General features: G+C 46.9%; 1 protein-coding gene across 2 annotated transcripts in view; it reads left to right on the top strand.

Annotated features, from left to right (window-relative positions):
* The first annotated feature begins 11,405 nt into the window (after nt 1-11,405).
* The window catches only part of MERTK (MER proto-oncogene, tyrosine kinase), a 99,028-nt gene continuing 85,340 nt past the window's right edge, over nt 11,406-25,093 (top strand). For both annotated transcript variants that reach the window (XM_037038604.1, XM_037038600.1), the window contains exon 1: nt 11,406-11,624. In XM_037038604.1, coding sequence (XP_036894499.1) covers nt 11,537-11,624 — 88 coding nt within the window. In that variant the 5' untranslated portion in view covers nt 11,406-11,536. The remainder of the gene's footprint in view (nt 11,625-25,093) is intronic.

The following is a 25,093-nucleotide window of genomic DNA, read 5'->3' on the forward strand; positions in this document are numbered from 1 at the left end:
GCTGGGTGGGTCATGGGTGAGGGCAGGGGTGGACTCTTTCTCCTGGCCAGTCTAGAGAACCTGTGTCTATGGCTCCCTAGTCAGCCCCAGACCTTGTTGTGTAGCATCTCCTGGGGCACAAACACTGGGAAGGACACCTGAGGTGTGGCCCCCAGGAACTCACAGTTGCTTCTCTGTCCTGTAGTTACACCCTGTCCTGCCAGCTGGAGCCCCGGTCCTAGGTGGCCTGCTCAACACTCAAGGCCAAGAACATCAGGCTTGAGTGAGTGTCCAGCTGGGCGCTGCAACCTCGTCATCACCAGTGGGGACACAGCTGGTACTTCAAGGTCCCCAGGCCATCTCCTTCTGCTCTAGTTGAAGAACGACATTGGAGGGCTTCTTTGGCATGTCCCCTGAAAGTCAGCAGGGAGGGGAAATCACCCCCACCTACCTCATAATTTCTCCCCAAGGCCTATTTGTCAATGGGAGGGGAGATGTTTATTTATTTAAGCAGCATTTGGGTCCCTTATTGGCAAAAATCCTGGAGGCAGGGACTTCTGTGTTTATAGGCCAGACCCCTCTGGCTGGGAAGCACACTGTTCTTTTGCACTGAGTATGTTGCTTCTAGGCAGAAATTTGTGGATAGCTTGACCAGTAAAAGACGTGGTCCGATCAAGATGGCATAAATAATAGAAAAGAAAATGGAGACACTCGTGTCAACAAGATGCCTGCCAGTCAGCCTGACACTTTGATTCCCCTCATGCTGGACACATCTGGCAAGGAGACATGCTCTGGATGTTCAGAACAGCCCTGTGTGCAGAGCGGGACCACCTGTAGACAGGATCCTGGGAAAATTCCACACCTGCCAGCAAGAGTGCCAAGCAGAGTAGCCAGGACAGACACCCATGGCCTCCTGGACAAATTCTGCACTTGGCGTCAGGGGGGCCCAGACATGTATCCAGGAGACCCAGAAGGGTGGAGTACACCACTTTCCAGTGTAGCTGAGGCAGGCTCCAGAGCACTGTTGAGACAGCCCAGCTCCACTCGCCACAGTGCTGGTCTCCCTTGGCTCGGCCGACTGCTCTGCCCTGCTGCACTGGGGAACTGGGGACCGGGTCTGACCTGCTGCCCACCTGGCCCCGGAGATCCTTCCAGGCAAGATGCTGACAACTCCCTTTCCTAGTCTGTTGTCTTCTGGACCACAGACTGAGACTCTGGGACTCAGGTTCATTATTCTCCATTTAGTGCTGGGTGTGTATGTTGTATTTCTCTTAGACCATCACAGTGTGCGTATGATATTAATGTATGTTGGTGTTTTACTGTGAGTGATCCTACCTTCAATAAAAGCCGAGTGAATGGCACAGTTATTGTATGTGAGTCTTGCCTATTACCTGGTGCCCGGCTGCTTGGCAGGTAGGTAGCCCAGAAGTTCCCTGGATGACTTACAGGAAAGGCTATATCATGAACATGATAGTTTTGCTTGTGACAAAACTGAAATACCAAAGACGAAACACTGAAGATGTGATCCCGGGGGCAGAGCAGAGCAGGGCAGCATGGCACCCCCCGTCTGGACCGAAGTGAGTGCAGCAGACCAAAGTAGAGCAGAGACTCTAGCTGGAGAAGGCCTGGACGCAGGGCTCTCCCACAGTCATGCTGTTCTGCTTCCTACCTGATCTGGTATCCAGCCTTTTCCTGAAACCAAAGCTTCTGGAACTTGCACATGCCCCCTGTGTTCCAGGTGTCTTCCTAGTGGTGCCTGAGGTCCCAGGTAAGTCTCTTAGATCCAAGTCCTTCCATGCTTGTGGTTGAGGTCTCAGCAACTTACTTAGGTTGAGGTAGGGGACCCTCATTGGGTGACCTTGGTTCATGAGTTTAGACTGAGAGGGCCCCTCCATATGATTTGGGTTTGGTGCCCAGGAGGGGTGTCCCTCAGTCACGCTTGGCACTGGGAAAGCCTGCCCCAGGGAGGGATTTTCTCTGTTGCTTTTGGTACCTAGGAAAGTTATCTATCGCCTGGTTGCTTTTGGTACTGGCAAAGCTGCCCTCCAGGTGGGGACAAGGCCTCATCCGTGTGGTTTGTGAGGACACTCACGCTCACAGGCACTTGAAAGGATGCCTTCATAAGAGTAAAAGAAGGCAAACCTATGCTCCAAATTTCCACATGATAATCGGCGACTGTGTGGGACTTGGGTTAAGTACATGCACCAAAGCAGTGGTCCACAGAACTGCAATGAGCTAGGCCTCTGGACAAAAATCACACGAGGTGACCTCAGGCTTTGTTGGCCAAGATGAGATTCCTTTGCAACCCCAAAGCTTGTTTTGCTGGGTGTTCAACTGGAACAAAGAAAATACTATACCTTCCACAAATAATGGGAGCTTTTGGGTTTTTTTAAAAAGCGGTGACTTGAGAGCTCTGAATAAAATCAAGAGGCTACTATGGACTTCCTCAAAGTTAATTCAAAACTTGGGTAAATGCCTTGATAAAGTAAAAATAGCAGTGCCTGCGAAGCTGGAACAAAAGGGGAATCATGGGAAAACTAGTCCTCTGACCTTGGGCCTGCAGCTCGAAAGCTGGGTTTACCAGTAAAATCCTCCGCAGATCCCTCACTGGGCGGCACCCCGTTGCTGGCCACAGCTGCCTGTCCTCTGGTCCTTTCCTTGTGCTACGGCAGCCGGTTCCTCAATCTCCCTGCTCCCAGGAAAACCCACCCCTTTTCAAACTCAGGCCTTGGGGAACTGCTCTCTCCACTCTCTGAAGGTCCCGCCTTGATTGTGCACACGTGCTTTCCATTTCCCTTCATTGGGTCTGTGGATTAGTCCACCTTAAGGGGAAACTTTAAAGGAGGGACTCTTGAACCTCTCAGAGACCATGAAATGCATTCTTTGATTCCAAAAAAACATCTTTATGTATTTTTTTACGTTACAACATTTTGAAAATTTTCTTTATTGATTTTTAGAGAGAGAGAAAACGGGGAGAAGGAGAGAGAAGAGAGATTGATTTGTTGGTACGTTCATTTGTGCATTCATTGATTGATCCTGGTATGTGCCCTGATTGGGGAATGAGCCTGCAACCATGGTGTTATCGGCATGATGCTCTAACCAACTGAGCTATAAAAACACCTTGAAGGAATTCATAGGGCATACAAAAATTCTGGCCATCTGAGCCAACACTCCACATGGTCCATCTGCCAGTGTGTACCTTTGTCTGTCTGTTACAGAGAATGGTGTCTTTCTGTTCTTAGACAGTATTGCCAAAATTTATCTGGCAATGCAAATGTGGATTGACAAAGAGCCCTGTTCAATTGGCTTAAAACAAATGAGTGCTCATACAAGTTGCAGTATACCAAAACTAACCCAATTGCTTTTCAAGTGCGCATAGTTTAGGATTAATGTTAGGGTGTTCGGTGATGTGGGCTGTGAAAGAATTCACAGAGAGAAGAAAGTGTAGAGAATAAAGTTTTTATTCACTCTCCAAGAAAGGAGAGGGGGTGGTGTGAGACACACACCAGCCCTGAGGAGTGGGGTTTTGAGTTGTTATTGGATTGTAACTGGATTAAAAAAGGGTGGAGGGGTGGCTGCTGTGTGGCCCCTGGGCTGCTGGGCACACCGGGCTGCAGTTTGTTCCAGTGTTATCTTCCACCCGTGGCTGTAGGGAGTAGTTAGTTCTGTTCTTGCTTGCCAGCAATTTCCAGTCCTGGGGACACAGACTCAGAAGAGTGAAATGGGAGTCGTGTTTAACAAGGTCACAGGTCAGCTCAGCAAATGGTGCCACCGTAGCTAGTGGCTCTGGCTTTCCCCTGCCATTCTCCACTCTGGTTGTATTCTTAGTGACCTGGCTTGGTCCTGGTTTCGGGGAGTAGGAATGAAGGTCTCTTCTTCTGTGGCTACTTCAGGCAGGCTAGGAATGTAGAGCTGTCCCTGACTATGGGTCCAGGCAAGGGTTATTAAGGAGAAGAGGGTGGAATTGGGCAGCCCAAAAAGCAAGAGCTATGGCTGGAAGCCATTTGTGGAGGGGCTCTTCCAGAGCCTGGATGTTCTGTTGAATGAAGAATATGAATTATGTGAGGAGACACGGCCTAAAAACAAGAAGAAAAAGGCTGCTACAAGTCCTAGGAAGGGTATTAGTCAGGAAATCCAAGACCAGATATTGAACTTAAAATCCCAGACGGGGAGAGGCAGAGTAGTAACATATTTTTTTGCATCATAAGATGCACCTAGGTTTTAGAGGAGTAAAAATAGGAAAAAAAATTGAAGCAAAAAATGTGATAAAATATTTAATAACATAAATAACATATTATTTCACCAATGTAAATGTAAACAGAACTCAACAGCAGCATTAACAACCATTATTCCTCCCAAATTTGGGGGAGGGAAAGGTGCATCTCACAGTCTGAAAAATATGGTAGGTGAATTCTGTGTGGCTGACTCTGCATCAGTAGCTCTCGATAATTCCAAGTCAAAGGATGAAAAAATGAAGCATCAGCTTGGAAAAAAATGAGAAAAATTAGGATTGGATGTTGTGATTTCCAATGAAACACAGTTTCTCTCCCTAAAATCACCCTCATTTTATTAAAGAGACTGCATTACGCCCACTGTCAGTATGGCCTGATTATTTGCACGAACACAAGAAGAATAGTATTTGATCACATAGTTTCTCTCAAATTTGTTTTGCTGGAATTTTACACAGAACCTTCAGACTGAGCTTCAGTCAGCCTCCCAGGGCAAAGAAGCCAAGCCACACAGTTGCCATCTGGCTTTGTCTGAAATATCTATTAGTTTGAGTGGGTTCCTCAAGTTTTTGAGGCCCCCAAAATGTCCTGAGCTTTTTTTATTGTCATCTGTCAGGGAAGCCATCTTTGTTCCTAACCTGGAAAGACCTCCAGAAACCACGGAACAAAATGAGGCAGCAGGCCATTTCACCAAGGGGCTTTTAATGGCTTTGAGAGTCACTCTTAATTCCTTCAGGCTTTCCTGATTAGCAGAGTCCAGGCATAACTCTCAGTCATGGCATCCCAGACAAAGACTTGGCTAATAAAACCACTTTTGGAAACTGATGCTGTTATAAAGAGAACAGATTCTTGTTGAGTTTATGCAAACAAACATATTGCCATGAAAATAACACTCATTGAGAGTTGCCAAAGTCTGGAGGGATTAGGTAGGGAGAAAAATATAAATGTTTCGATATTGCATACAAAGGTATAATTTACAAATTGTTCTAGGGAAAAAATGTTTCCGTGTATCTACAAAACAAAAAGATTTAAAATTAATGTTTTTAACAAAGTCACAAGAAGAACAATTACTTTTAGTCCCACGTAACCAATATTGTCTGTCTTGATTATTAGACAGTATTTCCATAAACCACTTAGACACCTGTGATTTAGAGTAAGTCAGTGTCTTTTTCATGAACCTATTCAAAGCTACATTTGCAAATACATTAGAGTAAAACAGTGACTGTTTATAAATTCCCAAATTTAAAATGACATGATTGCAGATCCAATTAAAATGCAATTAATAGATAACTTTGCTTCTTTGTAAAATATAATATTTCAAGATACCAATCTCTTGATAAGTAATAATTACTATGAAATGACATAACAATATAAAGCCCATTTTTCTTGGATTTAACACATAATCTTAATATATATAAAGATCTAAGAGTATACAAGGTTTCGAAATGCTGTACAGGACTTACCAAAGGAAGTGTGCACTGAGCATTGGAAACAATTCACAAATTCCAATGTGTGGGTTACAAACAGCCAGGACACCACTGCTTGATGCCCCACAGGGAACATCACTCTTGGCTTGTCCAGCCTCACTGACAGGACGCCTATTACCCCCGAGAATGTCCTGTTTGAACTTGATTCTGAATCTTTGCAAGTTTCTCCCTGGGTCAGGTTGAAATTTCTAGAAAATCTATTTTGATAAAAAATATATGTATATGAATAAAATAGTTATCATTATTCTGTTTGGCAAAGATTCCCACGTAATCTTGAGCATATTAAATTGGCCTGATTAATTCAAAATCTTCTTTTTTGTGTGAGGAGAGAACCAACACTTGAGGTATTCCAGTTATTCCCACTGGAATAACTCAGAGGTATTTCTCAGTTTTTAAAGTTGAAACTTTGAGAAAGTTGTCAAATGTGCTTAACTAAAAGATTATAATATAAACTTTTTGAAAAACAACACATTTCTGGTAATAACCAAAAGTGCAAACACCTTTTGATTAAAAGACATTAATCAAACTTAAATTCAGTTTTAATATCCAATATTTTTGTTCAGAACATAGGATTCTGCTTAATTTATATAAGTACTTAATATTTTTAAGCCAATAGAATATCACACCCTAATTATGCCATCTGGAGGCAAAAAACACTTCACATGTAACAGAGAAATGCATGTCGTGTAAAGACCGCACGCATGAAGACCGAAACACATAAAGACCACACGCATAATTTGAGTGACTAATTTTTGCAGAAAAAAGTGTAAGATTTCTCTTATTTGCTTTTGACTACTTTCCAGAAGACTGGAAAAGGAATGAAAGGTCCTAAACACTAAGCGAGAATACTTGAGACTCTCAGTAAAAGCTTTAAGGACTGCTAGTGAGTGGTAGAGACAGCCCAGCCTAGCAGCAAGGCACGGCTGCTTTGGCGCCTGAAAGGTCAGAAACCTGGTAACAGGAGACAGGTGTGTGCTCCAAGTGGAGGCCCAAGCGTTAGAGTCCACACCAATGGAGAAATATGAAGAGACTGATGTGTTTCCTGCGTCTGAAGGTGGCCTTACCAATCACGGGAGCATTATCCAGATGCCCTAGGAATGGATTTACCCCACTCGAAAGAAAGAGAGAAAGAAAGCATGTTTGAAAGAGAAAGCTGTTTGACCCATGGATGTGTTTACCCCATACCCTGAGGGTGGCCTTACCAACAACCAGAGCACCGAACAAAGGGGAAGGAATAGGTCCCTTCAAATGTTAGGGTGATGGTTTCCTGACTCACTGGACCTTGTGTCCCACTGGTCACCTGGGGACAGTCATATAGGATGACTCCATGTCCAGAGGGCAGGCTTACTTTCTACCTCAGCATTGACAAAACACACTTTTTTCTTTTTCTTTTTAAAGACTTTATTTATTTATTTTCAGAGAAAAGGGAAGGGAAGGAAAAGGAGAGAGAGAAACATCCATGTGCAAGAGAAACACCAATCAGCTGCCTATCACAGGCCCCCAACTAGGGACCTGGCCCCCAACCCCGGCATGCGCCCTGACTGGGAATTGAACTGGTGACCCTTTGGTTCACAGGCCAGAACTCAATCCACTGAGCCATACCCCTCCCCTCCACCCCTGGTGACAAACACACATTTTGATGAAGAAATCCACAGCTGACTGGATTTACTCCCCACACTGATGAGGGCAGGAGAAAGTGTACAGGAAACAACTCCAGGTGCCACCACAGTCATCACAGAATGTCGCCAGGGAGAAATTAGGTGGAGGAAAGGGTGCTGGAGCCTGAGCTTTCTTTTTTCACAAATTTAAAACTTTCACAACCTTCATAAACCTTTCTGCAACTTTCACAAACTTTCTTATCCCTTTAGAAATAACCATTTTTTGCAATAATTTACTTTCAACATTATTGAAAGTAATAATGTTACTTATTAACATTTTAAATTGCTTCTCCGCGCCTCATGCCTTCTATTTTTGTAACATTATTGTATTATAACACCATACAATTTCTTTCCAACCTAATTTGAACTTCCCTTTTGGAAACCTCAATCTCGCATAATGATTAACAAGTAAGCAGTGGCTTTCCCTAGACCGACTTGTGAACACATCTCGTGGTCGTTGCAAACATGTCCCTCTCCTGGCAAACGCTCTCACATTCAGGAGTGCACCTCCCATACAGCACCTGACACTCATCCACAGCTCCAAGTCCGCTCTGCAGCCTCTTTGTAACGGAAAGTCAAAAGCAGGTCTAGCAATCTGTGTTTCGGTATTTCAGGTTTTATTTCAAAACACGTAGATGTTCAATACCTTTTATCAGAATTTACTGATTTAGAAAGGAATGGCTGCAGTAGACTAAATTGATTTGCTCAGATATAGCTAAGGTTTCCCCCTGTTGGATAAGAATTACTTCCCCAAAATTTGTATTCTAAAAAATGGCCTAGACAAGGTGTTTGCACTTCAAAAAGGTAGCGAAGGAAAAGCAAGCTCCTCTTTCCTAGAAAGACTTTGGTTTCATCAGGCAAAGTGGTGGAAAAGCAGCTTGAAATGCCACTTTTTTCTCTGCATTGAGATGGAGCCCCAATTTCTCCCAGGATTTAGCAGCTCCCAGGTCTCCAGAAGGAGAAGTAGTGGGAGGAGGTGGAAGGGGTGTTGAAGAGTCACGTGATGGGGGACAGTGTCATAGTTACGAGATTGTGTTCATGGACCAGACTTCCTAGTCACCCAGTTTGTGTTGAGGCCAGGCCGTGCTGGAATAGAAAATCAGTGTTTGGCCTTGAGATTGGTAAGTGCCAGAGCCTTCAAGTTCTTAAGTAGACAACCCAACGGGGAGTCCTTGGGTGGGGTCGATTGAGTACTGCCCATGGTGAGAACTAAGAAAAAGAAGAGGGAAGGATATCTCAGGGAGAACAACTGAGGGGGCAGTGGCAGGGGCGAAGGTTTGAGAAGGGGGTCCGCAACTCAAACGGCCTAGAGGTCTGCACCGGAGCTGAGCATCCTCGCACCTGAGGGCAGACTGAATATGAGGTTCTGCCTCAGAGCCAGGTGTCCCTGGGCCGAGAGAGCAGGCTGAAGCAGCAGGCAGATGGTCGGAGGCATTCCTCCCAGCCAAAACCTCTCGAAAGTGGTAGGCCCAGTACGGGGGTTTGCAACAATAAGACCAGGGATAAGCTGTCACTTTCAAGAGGAAGTTTTCCTCCCCTCCCAGGCGATAACCCTGCAAATGATGTCCATATCTATGATTCTGTGCCTATTCTAGTTGTTTGCCTAATTTGTTTTTATTTTTTAGATTCAGTTGTTGATAGTAGTATGTTGGTTGTCATTTTCCCCGATGCACTTTTGGTGATCTTCTCTTTCTTAAATAAATCCCTTGAAAGTTTCATGTAATAATGGTGTGGTGATAATAAATTTCTTTAGCTTTACCTTTTCTGGGAGGCATTTTACCTGCCCTTCCATTCTAAATGATAACTTTGCTGGGGAGAGTCATCTTGGTTGTAGGGCCTTGCTTTTCATCACTTTGAGTACTTCTTGCCAGTCCCTTTTTGCTTGCAAGGTTTCTTTTGAAAAATCAGCAGATAGTCTTACAGGAGCCCATTCGTAGGTAACTCTCTGCTTTTCTCTTGCTTCTTTTAAGATTCTCTGTTTAACTTTTGATATTTTAGTTATGATGTGTCTTGGTGTGGTCCTCTTTGGGACCAACTTGTTTGAGACTCTTTGTACTTCCTGGACTTGTGTATCTATTTCCTTTGCCAAGTTAGGAATGTTGCCTTCCAGTATTTCTTGAAATGGGTTTTCAGCTTCTTGCTCTTCCTCTTCTCCTTCTGGCAGCCCTGTGATGTGGATGCTGGCAGTTTTGCAGTTGTCCCACAGTCTTCTCATGCTCTTCTTGTTTATTAAAGTGTTTGTTTCTTATGTATGTTCTGGCTGACAGTTTCTTTCTGCCTTATGCTCCAGATCATTGATTTGAATCCTGGCTTCCTTCCCTTCACTGTTGCTTCCCTGTGCATTTTTCTTTATTTCCCCCCAGTGTAGCCCTCCTTTCTTCCCTTATGCTTTTGCAGGACAGAGTGAGTTCTCTGACCATCCTGATCATCAGGATTTTGAGCTCTGCGTCTGATAGCTTGGCTGCCTCCCTTTCTTGTTGAGCTCTTTTTCTGAGGTTTTGTTCTATTCTTCCACTTGGGCTATTTCTTTTTCTCCTCAATTTGGCAGCCTCCCTCTGCCTGTTTCTGTGTATTAGAGCTGCTTGACTCCCTGTCTGAGTGCACCTGTTAAGTTCCATGGGGCAGAGCCTTAGGTATATGCTAGGGTGGGGCACCCCACTTTACTACTTGTGTGTCTGTGTGGGGAGGGGTCAGAGAGGGGACAGTACCTCTGCCTGGCTTCTGGGGTTTGCCCATCACTTGCCCCACTTTCTAGTCACCACACCCCCATCCATTATGCCATTGGCATCCTTCTAGCCATGGCCCTGGTGGTAATTTCCAGAGTGGGTGCATTTGCCAATGTTTTAAGTCCCTGTGGGCCCTTTAAAGGAAACTAGCAGCTTCTTCCACCATCCCAACCCACACTGCTTTTTACAGCCAGAAGTGTGAGGCTGCATCTTCCTGGCACTGGGATCCTGGGCTGCGCCATCTGGCCTGGGCCTGGGGTTGCTTGCTGTCAAGGCATCCCTCCTGACTGTTGTCCACCACACGAGAATGTGGGGCTGCCTGTTCTGCCCTCTGCCACCTTCCTGCACCACTCCGTGGCCTTTGTGCCTTGTCCCCAGACCCTGTCCCTCCTACCCATCTGGATGAATGCGGCTTTTCAAATTCTTGGTTGTCAACTTCCACACAGTTCAATTTTAGGCCAGTTCTGGGTGATTTTTTGTTTGAGCTTAGTTGTGATTCTTCTTGTGGTCGCAGGAGGAGGTGAAGCATCTCTACCTGCGCCTCCATCTTGACCGGAAGCCATACATTGAAGATCTTTCTGAAAAATGCCTTCTAGGGTCTGTGTCCTGGTATGCCATAAAGTATGTATTTTAGCTCTAATGCATGGACTTAACATTCTTTTGTTCTCTGTTTTATGGGTAATTCTTTGATAATCATCTCGCATCAGTATCTCTCAACATTTATTCAATGATTTACAATAATTCCCTGCTAGTGAAGTGTCTATAATTGAAAAAGTACACTTTCTACCCTCAGAATTTAGTCTCAGAGGTTAGGTGGCATTCATTCCCGCCTCCCTTCAACAGGTATGTGTTGTGCGCCTCCTATGGGCCAGACACTAGAAGCGCAGTAGGCAGTCCAAAGAGTCTGTAGTGAGGAGCTGAGGTGTGAGTCAAAGCAGCTGGCACAGCGGTCCAGAACCGTGAAGTCAGTAGCTGCCTGTTGACATTCCTGTTCTGCGCTTTTCCTTGATGTTCATCGCTCCAGCAGAATCAGGCCCTGCCTCCTGCTCTGCCTCCTGCTCTGCCTACCGGGGTAAACATGGGGCTCTAGCTGCTCCACCCCTGGCGGGCACCACAACTTTGGCCTCTGCCACGGGCTCAGCTGGACGCAGGGTGCTAGGAGACCGGTCCCTTTTTCCTCAACCCTGCCAAAGCCATGCCTCCCCGTGATGGGCCTTCACTCAAGTCCCTCTACTTCCCCCTTCTTCCTCTGAGCTCCGGACCCGGGGTCCCCTTTTTGCCCTGGGCCCGCCCCTTGCTCTCCCACTGGCCACGCCCCTTTCCAGCGTCCCACCCCTGTCAGAGTTAGGCACCTCCCAGCTGCGCTCCCAGCTCCCGCAGCCCAGCGGTGGGCTGCGTAGCTCCGCTGGCCCTGGCGGCCCGCAGGTTGGGAAGAATTTCCAGAACTGCGGCCGGGCATGGGTCAGGCGCTGCTGTGGCAGCGGCCGCAGCTGCTGATGTTGCTGCAGCTTTCTTGGCTCTTCGTCCCCCCGCTTTGGTTAGGCGGTGAGTGCGCGGGACACGGGGTCTGGGAGAGGGGGTGCTCGGCCCACAAGCTGGGGGTTGGGGCTGTGGTTACGGCTAGAGGAGGGGGCAGGCGGAGTCAAGGAACTGGGCAAAGGTGGAGGAGGAGGGCCGGTGTTGGGATTACCGGGATGCGGGGACCCTGGGTGCGGGCTCAGTAGGCGGCGAGGGGAGTGTGCTCGGCTAGTGGGCAAGTTTGTAACTACTCCTCCCACCCCGGGTTGGTACGGGCGGGGGTCACTGGGGGCGCCTTTCTTCATGGAAGAAATGGCGCTCGCGGGCGCGCTCTAAGCCCCCTGGTTTTCCGTGGAGAGGACTGTGGTCGCTGGTCTGGGCAGGAATGGCGGGGGTAGGGGTGGGAGGAACTTTCCTGCATCCCTCTGCACCGCTAGACCCGCTTCGGCGGGAGCTCTGAGGGTCCCGCAGCAACCTTCCCCGGGATCTGCACCCACAGAAGCGCAGGCTGCAAAGTTGGGGTGGCTGTTTGGCCTGATGGACCGAGGCTGGAGCCGGGGAGGGGTGGCCTTCCGGCGGCTCTCACTGGGTCCCCGTGGGCAATACTACCACCCCTCTGCAGGATGGCCTGTGGGGGTGCCGGGCCAGGAGAACGGGGACGCCTTCTGTATTCCTGGTGTTGTCCGACAGGATATCGTCTAGGTTCATCCGGGTTCAGGCACGTGTGCCCACAAGTAACCCAGTGTAGTAGCTGGCTGGGTGAGCGCAGGCCGGTCAGCGATCAGCGCAGGGTGGGGAGGGGGTTCTTTACCCACAGGTGGTTTGTGGGTGAGGGATAAACAGTGTAGAAATCTGGTCGGGATCCACTTCTGGAAGCAGGGAGAAAAGTAACCAACGCTTAGCAAAAAAGACAAAGAAAAGGGGCGGGGAGGGTGTGTGAAAGGTATGCTAAATAAACAACACATTACAGGCATTTTTCCGTGGCTAAACTATTTCCATCCAGTCTGCGGATTTTTTTTGACCATGAGTATGGGTGAGTCGCTTTCACCTATTAGAGTCAAAGGTGTTTTTTAAGAATACATGGACAGTGCAAGTTACTGTTAGGCAGTTTACTTAAAACTTTTCCTTTGGTGATTTCCTTTCAAGGTCAGTTGGTCAAATGAAAATTACTTTTTAAAAAACTTTAAAAAAGATTTTATTCATTTATTTTCAGATAAAAGGGAAGGGAGAAAGAGAGGGAAACACCCACTGTTATTGGAGAGAATCATCCACAGTTTGCCTCTGGCTGGACCCCAACTTGGAAGTTAGCCGGCAGCCCAGCCATGTGCCCTGACCTGAAATCCAATGGACCACCTTTGGATTTGCCATTTGCCACGTGGTAAATGGCAACGTGCCAACCCACTGAGCCACCCTAGTCAGGGCCAGATAAAAAATTCTTAAGCAGTGCCTCTTTTTGCACATTAAATTACATCTAAGCTATTTATAATCTGGGGCAACAAGCAATTTGAAACAAACTTCAAAAGCCACAACCAGTCAAAGAACTAAAACAAGCCTGTTCTCCACCCCACCCCCAAATCCTCAAAAAATTCTCAGCATTTCTGCCAGACCTACTTCTAATAATCTGCCAACCTGTTAGTTTTACAAGTGAGGGCTGGCCATAAATAGTCTTAGAACTAGTGAATGTAGAGAATATATTGGAAAAGTAATGGAAATCATAGTTTTGGTGTAAGATAGTTTTGGTTAAAGAGAGAGTTTTTCTAAAATTTTAAAAAGCTGGAATAATAAAGCTGACAATCAGCTTTAGTCAGATGATCATTAGAGGTCCGTTACAATCCACACAGCGGGAAGGATGAAACATTTCTTTATTTTTCTTGTTCTTTTTTGCTCGTCACCTTGAATTTACCTGGGAGACAGCTGACTCGCAGCACTTGCCTTATGAAGAGCTTAAAGGCTGGGTTGCTCACTGGCAGCGCTAGAGCAGAAGTAAGAATGCTGTAGTGAGGGGATTTAAAATGGGAATTAGACTCTCTCTCTAGTTTTAAGATTTTCATAGTGTGGGTCCAAGTGGTATCTTTATGAGACAGCATCTAGTGGGCTGTGTGTGGACTCTGCACTGTGGAAGAATGGATAAATAATTAACATTTACCCATAGCTCTAACCCAGGAATCCTTCCATCCGCACACACACAAATACCATCCTTCGAAACTGTTAGGCGGGCAGTAGTGAAACTGCTGACCCAGAGGCGTTTCAGTCCTCCCAGTCTGATCAGTCTCGTGTGGGGGTGCGAGTGTACTGCAAAGCCTGGCAAGGCGGGGTTCCTTTTGGGTGCGGGGGGGGGGGGGACAGGGTAGAGGAGAGATGTAAAAGTAGGGGACAGTGAAGGCATTTCCAGAGCCAGGCCTATGACAAAGCTGTGTGTGCAGCTACACTCAACCTTTAGAACATACTGGGCTTTTAAAGCTCTTACATGTTAATGTGTTCCTCCCAAACTGATACTGTAACATACCATCCACTTCCCAGGGAACACTTTAATTTGACCTGTTTCTTAGGCTTTGTAACAATGGCCTAACGTGCTTTCTGGAAGTAAGCAGGGCACATGTCACAAATACATGATTTTTATTTTGATTTATTTATTTGTAGAGATTTTATTTATTATTTAAAAGAGGGTAAGGGAAGGAGAAAGAGAGGGAGAGAAACATTGATCAGTTGCCTCTGTCACACCCCCCAACCTGGGACCTGGCCCACAACCCAGGCATGTGCCTTGACTGTGGATCAAACCAGGGACCTTTTGGTTCACAAGCCAGCACTCAACCCACTGAACCACACTAGCAGGGCCAAGTGAGGGATTTCGGAGAAGTTACTGGGATCCACTTTCCTTTTCTTTTCTGTTCCTTTAATTTGTATTTTTAAGTATATTTTATTGAGTATGTAGACTATTACTGTTGCCCCTTTTTTCCCTCCCCTTTATCCCCCTCCACCCTGCACCACCCTCCCTTCAGCATTGTGCCCCGTGCCTCCCGCTTTAGTTCTAATGTCCGTGGGTTGTACATATCACTTCTTTGGCTTTTTCATTTCCTGTGCTATTCTTAACCTTCCCCTGTCTATCTTGTACCTACCAATTATGCTTCTTATTTCCAGTAACTATTTCCCATTCTCCCTCCTCCCCCACCCCACTGATAACCCTCCATGTGGTCTCCATTTCTGTGATTCTGTTCCTGTTCTAGTTGCTTGCTTTGTTTGTTTGTTTTAAGATTTTATTTATTTATAGATAGAGGGGAAGGGTGGGAGAAAGAAAGGGAGAGAAACATCAATGTGTGGTGGCCTCTCAGGCACCTCTTACTGGGGACCTGGCCTGCAACCCAGGCATGTGCCCCAGACTGGGAATCAAACCAGCAATGCTCTGAGTTACCGGCCAACACTCCATCCACTGAGTTACACCAGCCAGTGCTGTTTTTGTTTTTGTTTTTTAGGTCCAGTTGTTGATAGTTGTGAGTTGGTTGTCATTTTACTGTTCATAGTTTTGATCTTTTTCTTAGATAAGTCTCTTGAACATTTCATACATTAAGGGCTTGGTGATGATGAACTCCTTTAACTTGACCTTATCTGGGAAGCAATTTATCTGCCCTTCCATTCTAAATGATGGTTTTGCTGGGTAGAGTAATCTTGGAGGTCGGTCCTTGCTTTTCATGACTTTGAATACTTCTTTCCAGCCCCTTCTTGCCTGCAAGGTTTCTTCTGAGAAACCAGCTGGTAGTCTTATGGGAAGTCCTTTGTAGGTCACTGTCTCCTTTTATCCTGCTGCTTTTAAGATTCTCTCCTTATCTTTAATTTTTGATAACTTAATGATGATGTACCTTGGTATGTTCCTCTTTGGGTCCAATTTCTTTGGGACTCTCTGAGCTTCCTGGACTTGTATGTCTATTTCCTTTGCCAGAATTGGGGGAGTTTTTCTTCATTATTTTTTCAAATTAGTTTTCAATTTCTTGCTCTTCTTCTTCTTCTAGCACCCCTATGATTTGAATGTTGGAATGTTTAAAGTTTCTCAGAGGTTCCTAAGTCTCTCCTCATTTTTTTGAAGTTTTGTTTCTTCATTCTGTCTGATTAAATGTTTATTTCTTCCTTCTATTCCAAATTGTTGATTTGAGTTCAAGTTTCCTTCCCTTCACTGTTGGTTCCCTATAGATTTTTCTTTATTTCTCCATGTATAACCTCCACTTCTTCCTTTATTTTCCATCTGTACTCGAGCATTTCTGTGAGCATCCTGATTATCAGTATTTTGAACTTTGCGTCTGGGAGGTTTTCTCTCTCTTCATTGCTTAGTTCTTTTTCTGGAGTTTTGATCTATTCTTTAGTTTGGGCCATGTTTCTTTGTCTTGGCACACCTGTTACATTGTAAGGGATGGAGCCTTAAGCATTGGCCAGGGTGGGGCAACCCAAATCACTGCACTGTGGTACTGCATGTGGGGGGGGGAACTCAGAGAGGGAACAATACCACTTGCCTGGCTCTTGCCCCACTTTCAGTCATTTGCCCCTGCCCCATAAGCAAATTGGGCCCTTCTGGTGCTGATTCCTGGGTGGGTGGGCTTGTGTACATTCTACGACCTCATGGGTCTCTCCAGTGGACTCTCCTGTGAGACTAGGAGTTTATCTCTCTGCTGTAGCCCACACAGATTTTTACAACCAGGGGTGTTGAGGCTTTATCTCCCTGCACTGGAACCCAGAATTGCATGGTGTGTCTCACTCCCCAGTTGTTCCTCCCTGTTTATCTGCATGTGAATGTGGGACTGCCCAGTCCACTAGCAGCCACCTTGCCATGTGTCTGCTCTGCCCCAGATGCCCATCTCCACCCCTCCTACCGGTGTGGATGAATGTTTCTTTTTTAGCTCCTTTGATGTCTGTCTTCCATACAGTTTGATTTTCTGGCAGTTCTGGGGGGTTTTTTGCTTCTAAATTGGTTGTTGTCCTTTTAGTTGTGCAAGGAAGCAATGTGTATCTACCTGTGTCTCCATCTTGGCCAAAAGTCTGATCTACTTTCTTAAAGTGCTGAATAGAGTATAATTATGTTTTATATTAGCAGCAATGTGGTTTTTCAATCTTAGTTTTAGAAATAATTTCCAGATAATCCTAGGGACAGGACCAGCGAGTTACTAGCCAGAGTTGCTCCTGAACAAGTGGACTCTTTACATCCCTCTGAATTGGGAACATGCTGCCAGGTAGACAGGCTGAGCCAGGACCATTGTAAGTGAACACAGGAGTGATGGCCATTTCCTACCTGCAAATGGACACGAGAGTTCACAGCCGCTGCCCACGCAGTAGCCAGAGTGAGGTTCGAAGATGCGTCTGACTGTGCTGTCCCTGGTTTAGAATCCTCAGGTGGCTTTTCATTCCTTCCCAGGGTTTGAAAGGTCTCACTGGGCCTCTCACTCCTGTCGACTCGTCCCCAGTTGTCTCTCTTGTCCAGCGTGCCTCAGCCACAGGGTCTCCTTCCTGGGACTTCTGCAGTGGACATGCTCTCTGGCTGACTGTTTCTCGGAGACTCTCTCTTGCTGGCACCTTCAGATTTGGGTTTCAGCTCAGATTTTCTGAAGGGGCCTTCTTTCACTCCCTCCCCATCCAGTCTCTTTCTCTCTCTCTCCTTCTCTCCATTTTTAATTCCTAATGATGCTTCTGACCACCTGGTGGCAGATGGCACGGTGCTGAGCCCATCTCAGGTGCTCAGTTGGTGATTGCCCAGGTAACATCCAGGGCCAGGCCTCCATGGCCTCACATACACTCCTCTGTCTCTCTCTTTCTCTGCTGATTTTTCCAGGAACAGAATTGCTGCAGCTCCTGTGCCCTTTTCTGGTGGGTGGGAGTGGAAGGGTCTCAATTCATAGAAAAATCACCTTTCATTTCACAGTGATGCTGAAGTGATTTCATTACTAGAAAAGTTAGGACATTGAGAGAAACTAGATTTTTGGACTCCATTAACCCCTTTGTAATATGTTACTGTGTTTTATATTCTCTTAAGTATTCCAGCTAGAAAAAAGTCAAAAGCTGAGGTTTTTATGTTGAAAACACAGGTTGAGCAGCTCCTCAGCAGGGGCAGGTTGCCTGCGCTCAGGTGGCAGCGGCCCTGAGCGTCTTAGCTTTGGCCCAGGGTCACAGACTTCATCTCAGCCCAGAGCAGGAGGCTGTGGTTGGTATGCATCTCAGCAGGAGGTTAACGATCATAGAAACTGGAGAAAGCACTCACCTGGAATGAAGTGCGTAACGGGCGTGGCTCACGGTATGAGTATCCATCAAGCCCACCCCTGTCCTGCGTGGCCAGCCTCGTTTCCTCTCTGGTCATCGGGACTCTCAGTTACTCACAGAATTGTGGGGGGATGAAGGGAGCTACTGGCACGTAGTATGTACTGCAGAAATATTCATCATCACTACCCATGGCTTCCTCCATTATTCTGAGCTCATTTTTAAAAAGATTTTATTTATTCGCTTCTAGAGTAAGGGGAAGAGAAGGAAAAGGAGAGGGAGAAACATCAATGTGAGAGAGAAACATTGATTGGTTGCCTCTCACACGCACCCCAACCAGGGACTGAACCTGCAACCCATGCATGTGTCCTGACTAGATATCAGACCAGCCACCCCTGGGTTCGTAGGCTATTACTCAACCAACTAAACTGTGCCAGCCAGGGCCAGTATTTAAAAAAAAATTATTTATTCATTTTTAGACAGAGAGAGGGAAGGTGTGGAGTGAGAGACAGAGACACATGCAAACATGGATGTGCTGTCTCACTTGTTTATGGACTCATCAGTTGATCTTATATGTGCCCGGACTGGGGATCGAACCCATAACCTGGTTTATTGGGGCATCGCTCTGAACAACTGACCTACCTGGCCAGGGTGAACTCACATTTGGGGGTAATTGTTTTACCTGAACAGACAGAGTTAGAGGGAAAGTTCTTTTCTCATCAAAATGTACCTTAAATTGCACCTCGAACTATGAGGGCAGACTGGGGGCCACCCCCCTGTTCCCTCTGGGATGAAGCTGTGGGGTGTCAGTCTTGAGTTCTGAGGCCTGGCTCCCTCCTTTAGGGTTTTGTTTCCTGGTGTTTCCCTTGCAGAGCCCACCCTTGTCATGGATGGGCAGGGCCTGCCCTGGCCGCCCCTGCCCTGCCGCCCCCTTACCTTCACTTGCTGGATTCAGACTTCACTCAGTCCAGGAATAGCTTCCTGTCATGTGCTTCTCTGGGAGGTTAAAAATGAAGGCCAATTCCTGCTCTACTCTCCCACATAACTGCATCCATGTGGGTGTGTTTTTTTGTTTGGTTTTTGGTTTTTGAGTATAAACATCCAGAAATTTCCTTTTTACCAGCCAAAACCAGGTCTGTCAAGTGAAGTCTTTTGGCTGCAGTGGATGGAGAACATGGCTTTGTTTCTTAGATCAGCCTCCGTGTACCTGCCTGGTTTGTGCGTGCCAGGTGTGCGTGTGCCCAGTGTGGGTGCCCAGGCGCCCTCCTGACCTGATAGTGCCTGTTGGCGGCAGGTGTGAGCTGGCCTGCCTCTGGCACTCGGGCATTTGCTGACCCCTGACAGGAAGGGAACCTGCACCCTCTCGTTACCCCTTCCTTGTTCAGGCCTCCGTCTCAGCCTGACCAGGGTTGGGGATCCCATCGGGATTTGGGGCTGGAGCTAACTCCCACTTTCTCTCTCCAAGGAGGCCTGAGTTTGCTTCATCTGAGCTGTGGCTTTGAACCACACATGAGGAAGATTCTTGACTGTGGCCAAGGCCCAGGTCCCCACCACGTTTGTGAGGCCGTGCAGCTGGGCAGCCCTGCTTGGCAGCTGTGTTGTCCCCACTCCCTGGGCTGCTCTTACGCAGCAGCCTCCAGTGGGCCCTGCCGCCTGCGGGCCCTGGGTTTTAAAGGGATAAAGCGTCATTATGCCTTCCACATTTTGCTGAGAAATCCATGCTCAATTCCAAAGCATTTTAGTTCATCCTTTTGCCCATTTTATCCACTATCAATGCTTCTTTCTTTACTTAAAGGTAAAATGGATTTTCCATTGGGTCTTGGGTGGCAGGGGTCGGGGGAACAGAGGGAGATAGAGAAACCAATGTTGACTTTATGTTTGGACAAGGTCATATAAGAAAATTTTGACACCAAAAGCTAAGAACATTCAAGAGTCTTACCTCGGAGAAAATCCATTTCCTATCTCAGTGTTTCTTTTTATGCTCTTGTGTTTCTCCTTGTACTTAGTCACTAGTGATGTCTTCGATATTTCTTGCTCCCTTCAAAGGTGCTGAGTCGCACCTACTGAGCAGCCTAAGGCCCCAGCAAGCTCTGGTCACGGCGCCCTGGGTGCTTCAGGGAAGGGGTGTCCAGTTACCTCCACATTCAGGAACAATAAACACCTTCCTTAGACTTTGCCTTAGCTGCAGTCTTGCCTCTGGTGAGACACAAGGAAAAGCCTTGCTTATTGGGGAGAAGCAATTGCTTTGCTATTTTAAGCTTCGGGATTACTAAAGCTGCTAGTAGACTGGCCTCATCATGGTTTTGGAAAATGATGGTTTTTAGAAGTCAGAGTAGGCGTCTTGGTGCAGAATAGTGGAACGGGGACCCAGCTTCGCCGAATGTGCTTCCCGTCCAGGACTGACTGCCCTGAGCGCAGCCAGTTGATCCGTGTTAGTGGCGCCCACTGCAGCCGCACCTGCAGGCTTCCACTCGCCCCTGGCTGGCTGTCCCCACACAGGAAGGGGAAGCAGCCTGTAAGGCTATTTACAGCTCTGGCGCGTGATTTGCAGAATTGTGGATGAGAACAATGTTCTTTGAAAGTTCTGGCGTGAATTAAAAAAGGAAGCTCATTAGATCTGAAGCATTAGGAAAACAAACAAACCACTTTGGTAGTCCAGAGTGTACCTTCTCATCCCAGATTTGATGTGAGCGTCCAGGACAAGGAGAGGGTCAGTGAGGAAGCTTTTCACCATAGAGATGCCCAGGCCCCACCCAGGACACATGGACTCAGTCTTTGGGGTGCACACATTACCCCCGACAGATCGAGTACATCTGATTCCTGAGTAGGGCTGGAGAGCCTCAAGCCCTTTGCCCCATTAGACCCTGGCAGTGAGGGTAGAAATAAGATAGTAATGTTCACCCAAGGGAGGGGGCAAGTCTTTGACCAAGGTGACAACTGCAGGGCTGGACAGTGCCTCACGCCAAGTGCCCTTACGCTGTTTGGACTGACAGGTGCAAGGAAGGTGGAAGCTTCTCATGTGAGCCACTCTGGGGGGGATCCTGCCACTGTTATCCCATTGTTATCCAGTAGGCCGGCCAATGAACATAAGGGCTGAACCTTCCCCCTCTCTCTCTCTCTCTCTCTCTCTGTTTTTTTTAATTTTGTTTTATTTAACTTTAGACAGAGGAGAAGGGAGGGAGAAAGAGAGGGAAACATCAATGTACGGTTGCCTCTCATGCGCCCCCCACTGGGGACCTGGCCTGCAACCCAGGCATGTGCCCTGACTGGGAATTGAACCAATGACCCTTTGGTTTGCAGGCCCGTACTCAGTCTACTGAGCCACACCAGCCAGGGCGCGAACTTTGTCTTTGTTTTTCTCACCTACTCTTTTTCTTTATATGCATATCTTATTAGGTAGTATTTAGGATACAAAGGGTAATAAAATTTACCTCTGTACTCGCTACCCAGCCTAAGAAACCGGCCATCAGAAGTACAGGGGCAGTACCCCTTTCTCCTCTTGCCATTCACATCCCCTGCCTCCTCTCCCTCAGACAAAGCCACTTCCCCACAGTAGGTGCCTTAATTCCCAGGCATCTCTTTATCCTTTGACCAGACAAAATTGTGCTGGCAGCATTCTACAGTGTGGTTTTCCTGCATGGCAGTTTGGGTTTCCATCTGGCTGTGTGTAAGAGAAAACCCCACTCAGTGAAGCAAAGGAGAGGTATTTCTCCCATTTGACAAGCAGTCTGAGGACTGCCAGGCTGGGGTTGGGACAGAGGCTGCAGGATGTGGCCTGGGACCTGGCTCTTCCTGCCTCTTTACCTGCCACCTTTAGTGTGTGGTGTTGGAGCACAATGCCTCAGAGTGGCTGCTGCACCTCTGGGCATTTCATTTGCATTCCAAGCAGAAGGAAACAGGAAGGACAAAAGGTAAACTGTTTTATACCAGAGGAGTCTGTTCTTTTTTTTTTTTTTTTTAGATTGTATTTATCTATTTTTTTAGAGAGGGGAAGGGAGGGAGAAAGGAAGAGAAACATTAATGTGCAAGAGGTACAAGGGTGGGCTGCCTCTGGCACACCCCCAACTGGGAACCTGGCCTGCAGCTCAGGCATGTGCGCTGACTGGGAATCAAACCAGTGACCTATATGTGAGCCACACCAGCCACTCAATCCATTGAGCCACACCAGCTAGGGCCAAGTCTGTTTCTTTTAGGACACAAGAGGATGATAACTTTTTATTTTCAATTTATTTATTTTAGAGAGAGAGAAGCATTGTTCTGTTGCCGCACCCATTTATGCATTCACTGGTTAACTCTTGCATGTGTCCCGATCGGGGTCAGACCTGCAACCTTGGTACGTTGGGACGATGCTCTAACCAACTGAGCTCCCTGGCCAGGGCAAGAGGGTGATAACTTTATTCGAAGCTCCATGCTGTGGACTTGTGCTTACATTTCCCTGACCACTTTAACCTACAAGTAAGAGGGCAAATCAAGTATGTTAGCTAGACAGGTTGCCACCCTGAGTGAGACCAGGTCGCATTTGTAGGAAAAGCAGGTCTGAGCATTGAGTGGGATACTAGCAGCTGCTGCCGTGCGCCTGTTGTACAATTTCACATGAATGGTGTACTGTCTTCTTCAGCTTGCTTTTTCACTCTCTGTTAAGTTTGTTAGATTTATCTGAGTTGAAAAGTGTTGCCCCAGTTCATATACCTTCATAGGCAAATATGTGAATATATCATAGTTTATTTATCCACTCTGTTCTTCTTGTTTGTTTAGTTTCTTTTTTAGATTGAGTTGTGATAGATAGGTATTTACTAGCATTTTGTTCATAGTTTTTTATCTTTTTAAATTAAATCCCTTTAAGATTTCATATGATAATGGTTTGGTGATGACGAACTCCTTTAGTTTTTTCTTCTCTGGGAAGCTCTACCTGCCCTTTGATTCTACATGATGTCTTTGCTGGGAAGAGCAGGCTTGGCAATCTTGGGGGAGCGAAGTACGTCCCTGCTTTTCATGACTTTGAGTATTTCTTGCCAGTCTGTTCTAGCCTGTAGTTTCTTTTGAGAAGTCAGCTGACAGTCTAATGGGAATTTGCTGTAGGTAACGACTTGCTTTGTTCTTGCTTCTTGTAAGATTCTTTTTTAGCTTTAACCTTTGGCATTTTAATTATGATGTGTTTTGGAGTGGGCCTCTTTGCGTCCATCTTCTTTGGGACTCTCTGTGCTTCCTGGATATTTCATTCACCAAATTAAGGAAGTTTACTTTCATTATTTTTTCAAATAGATTTCCAATTTCTTGCTCTTTCTCTTATCCTTCTGGCCCTGCCCCATGATGTGAATGTTGGAACACTTGAAGTTGTCCCAGAGGCTGCTTACACTGTCCTCATTTTGGGGGGATTGTTATTTTTTCTTGTTGTTGTGATTGGTTATTTTTGCTACCTTATGTTCCAAATCATTGATTTTTTTCTTGGCTTCATTCAGTCTCTTGTTGTTTCCCTGTAAATTGTTCTTTATTTCAATTAGGGTATCCTTCATTTCTGACTGTATTTTTTTATGCTGTTGAGGTTCTTATTAAGTTCCTTGAACACCCTTATAACCAGTGTTTTGAACTCTGTATCTGATAGGTTGTTTAATCTCCATTTCATTTAGTTCTTTTTCTGGAGTTCTGATCTGCTCTTTCATTTGGATCATGTTTCTTTGTCTCCTCATGTTGACAGCCTCCCCGTGTTTCTTCCTGTGTATTAGGTAAAGCTGCTATGACTCTCTCTCTTGGTCATGTGGCCCAATGCAGTAGGTGTCCTGTAGGGTTTAGTGGCACAGCCTCCCCCATCATCCTAGCTTGGTACTCAAGGTGGGCCCTTTGTGTAGGCTGAGTACACCTTCCTCTTGTTGTTGAGCCTTAGTTGCTGTTGGCAAATCAATGGGAGGTATTTACCCAGGCCAGTCAGCTGCAAGGACTGGCTGTGACCACCGTCCACCAACCTCCACCTGCGGTGGAGGATCAGCTGTGCAGGGGCAGGGTGGTGGCACTCCAGCATGGTCTGTAGCTGTCCATGGGTGCTCAGGCCCTGTGGTTTCCCAGATGGCGCAGGCCAAGGTCAGCCCCCACCTACATTCTTCTTGGGGCCATCCTGCCTGAGCTATACAGGAGTCTGAGATGGCTGCAATTTGTGCTGGCCTTGGAGGTTCCCAGGCGAAGCCAAGCTGTGAACTTAGGCTGACTGCTGTTAGTGCTGGGCTTGAGGCTACTTAGCAAGTCCTACTTAGGTGGGGGCTCACTGTGACTGGCTGTGCCTTGTTTGAGAGGTTTTAGGAAGTTGTGAAGCATGAGCCAACACCAGCCATTGATATAGAAAAGCCTGTTAACAGTTTGGTGGGCTATAAGTTGGGGGGGGGGGGCAGAGCCTCAGGGGGATCTTCAGGGCGGGCAAACAGTGTTAGGCAGGTTGATGGAGTCTCAGATGTGGTACCCACCTACTGGCTCTGTGGCTCTGTGGCTCTGTTGGGGGAGGGTTCAGAGAAGGAACAGTAGCCTCTGCGTGCTTTTCTGTGTGGGAGAAAGCTGTCTCCCGGCCTGCGCCTTGATGATGGACACTTGGGTTCCTCCCTGGATGCCACTGGTGCCTTCCAAGCTACTTAACTACCCTGGTGCTGGAGCTCAGGGGGAATGAGTCTGAGTAACTCTGTGTGGGTTCTTTAAGAGAAACTGCTTGGGACTCAAGAAGTTTCTTCCACTGACTCAGTACTTGCTGGTTTTTGCAGCTAGACGTTATGGGGATTTATCTTCCTGGCACTGGAACCCTGGGCTGGGGTCTGGGTATGGGGCGGGGACTCCTCTCTCCTGAGATATCCCTCCAGGATTTGTATCCACCAAACATGGGTGTGGGCTGGTGGGTGTGGGACCAGCCTGTTCCTTGTCTCCATCCCTCCTACCAGCTTGGGTGGATGTGGTGCCTTCAGTTCCATAGTTGTCAGATTTCTGACAGTTCTGAGTGATGGTTATTCAATGGTTTCACTGTAATTTGATGTGACTGTGCAAGGAGGCGAGCCATTTTTACCTACACCTCCATCGTGACTGGAAATCCTACATCTCTGTTTGGAGGTAATTCTTTGGTGAGCCAGGGTCTGCATTGGGGGTGGTTTGTGGAGGAAAGAAACTGTGAGTCTGAGAGTTCTCCTGGGTCCCGGGAAGGTCATGTCTGGCCCTTGGGGAAGAACCAGCCTCAGACTCCCAAGGAGAAGGTGCCTCAAGACCGTGGCCAGAAAGTGTTCCTTCAGTGTCTTTCT

This window comes from Sturnira hondurensis, unplaced genomic scaffold (genome assembly GCF_014824575.4).
Source record: "Sturnira hondurensis isolate 20B ecotype Veracruz unplaced genomic scaffold, ASM1482457v3 Scaffold0002039, whole genome shotgun sequence".
Classification (NCBI taxonomy): Eukaryota; Metazoa; Chordata; class Mammalia; order Chiroptera; family Phyllostomidae; genus Sturnira; species Sturnira hondurensis.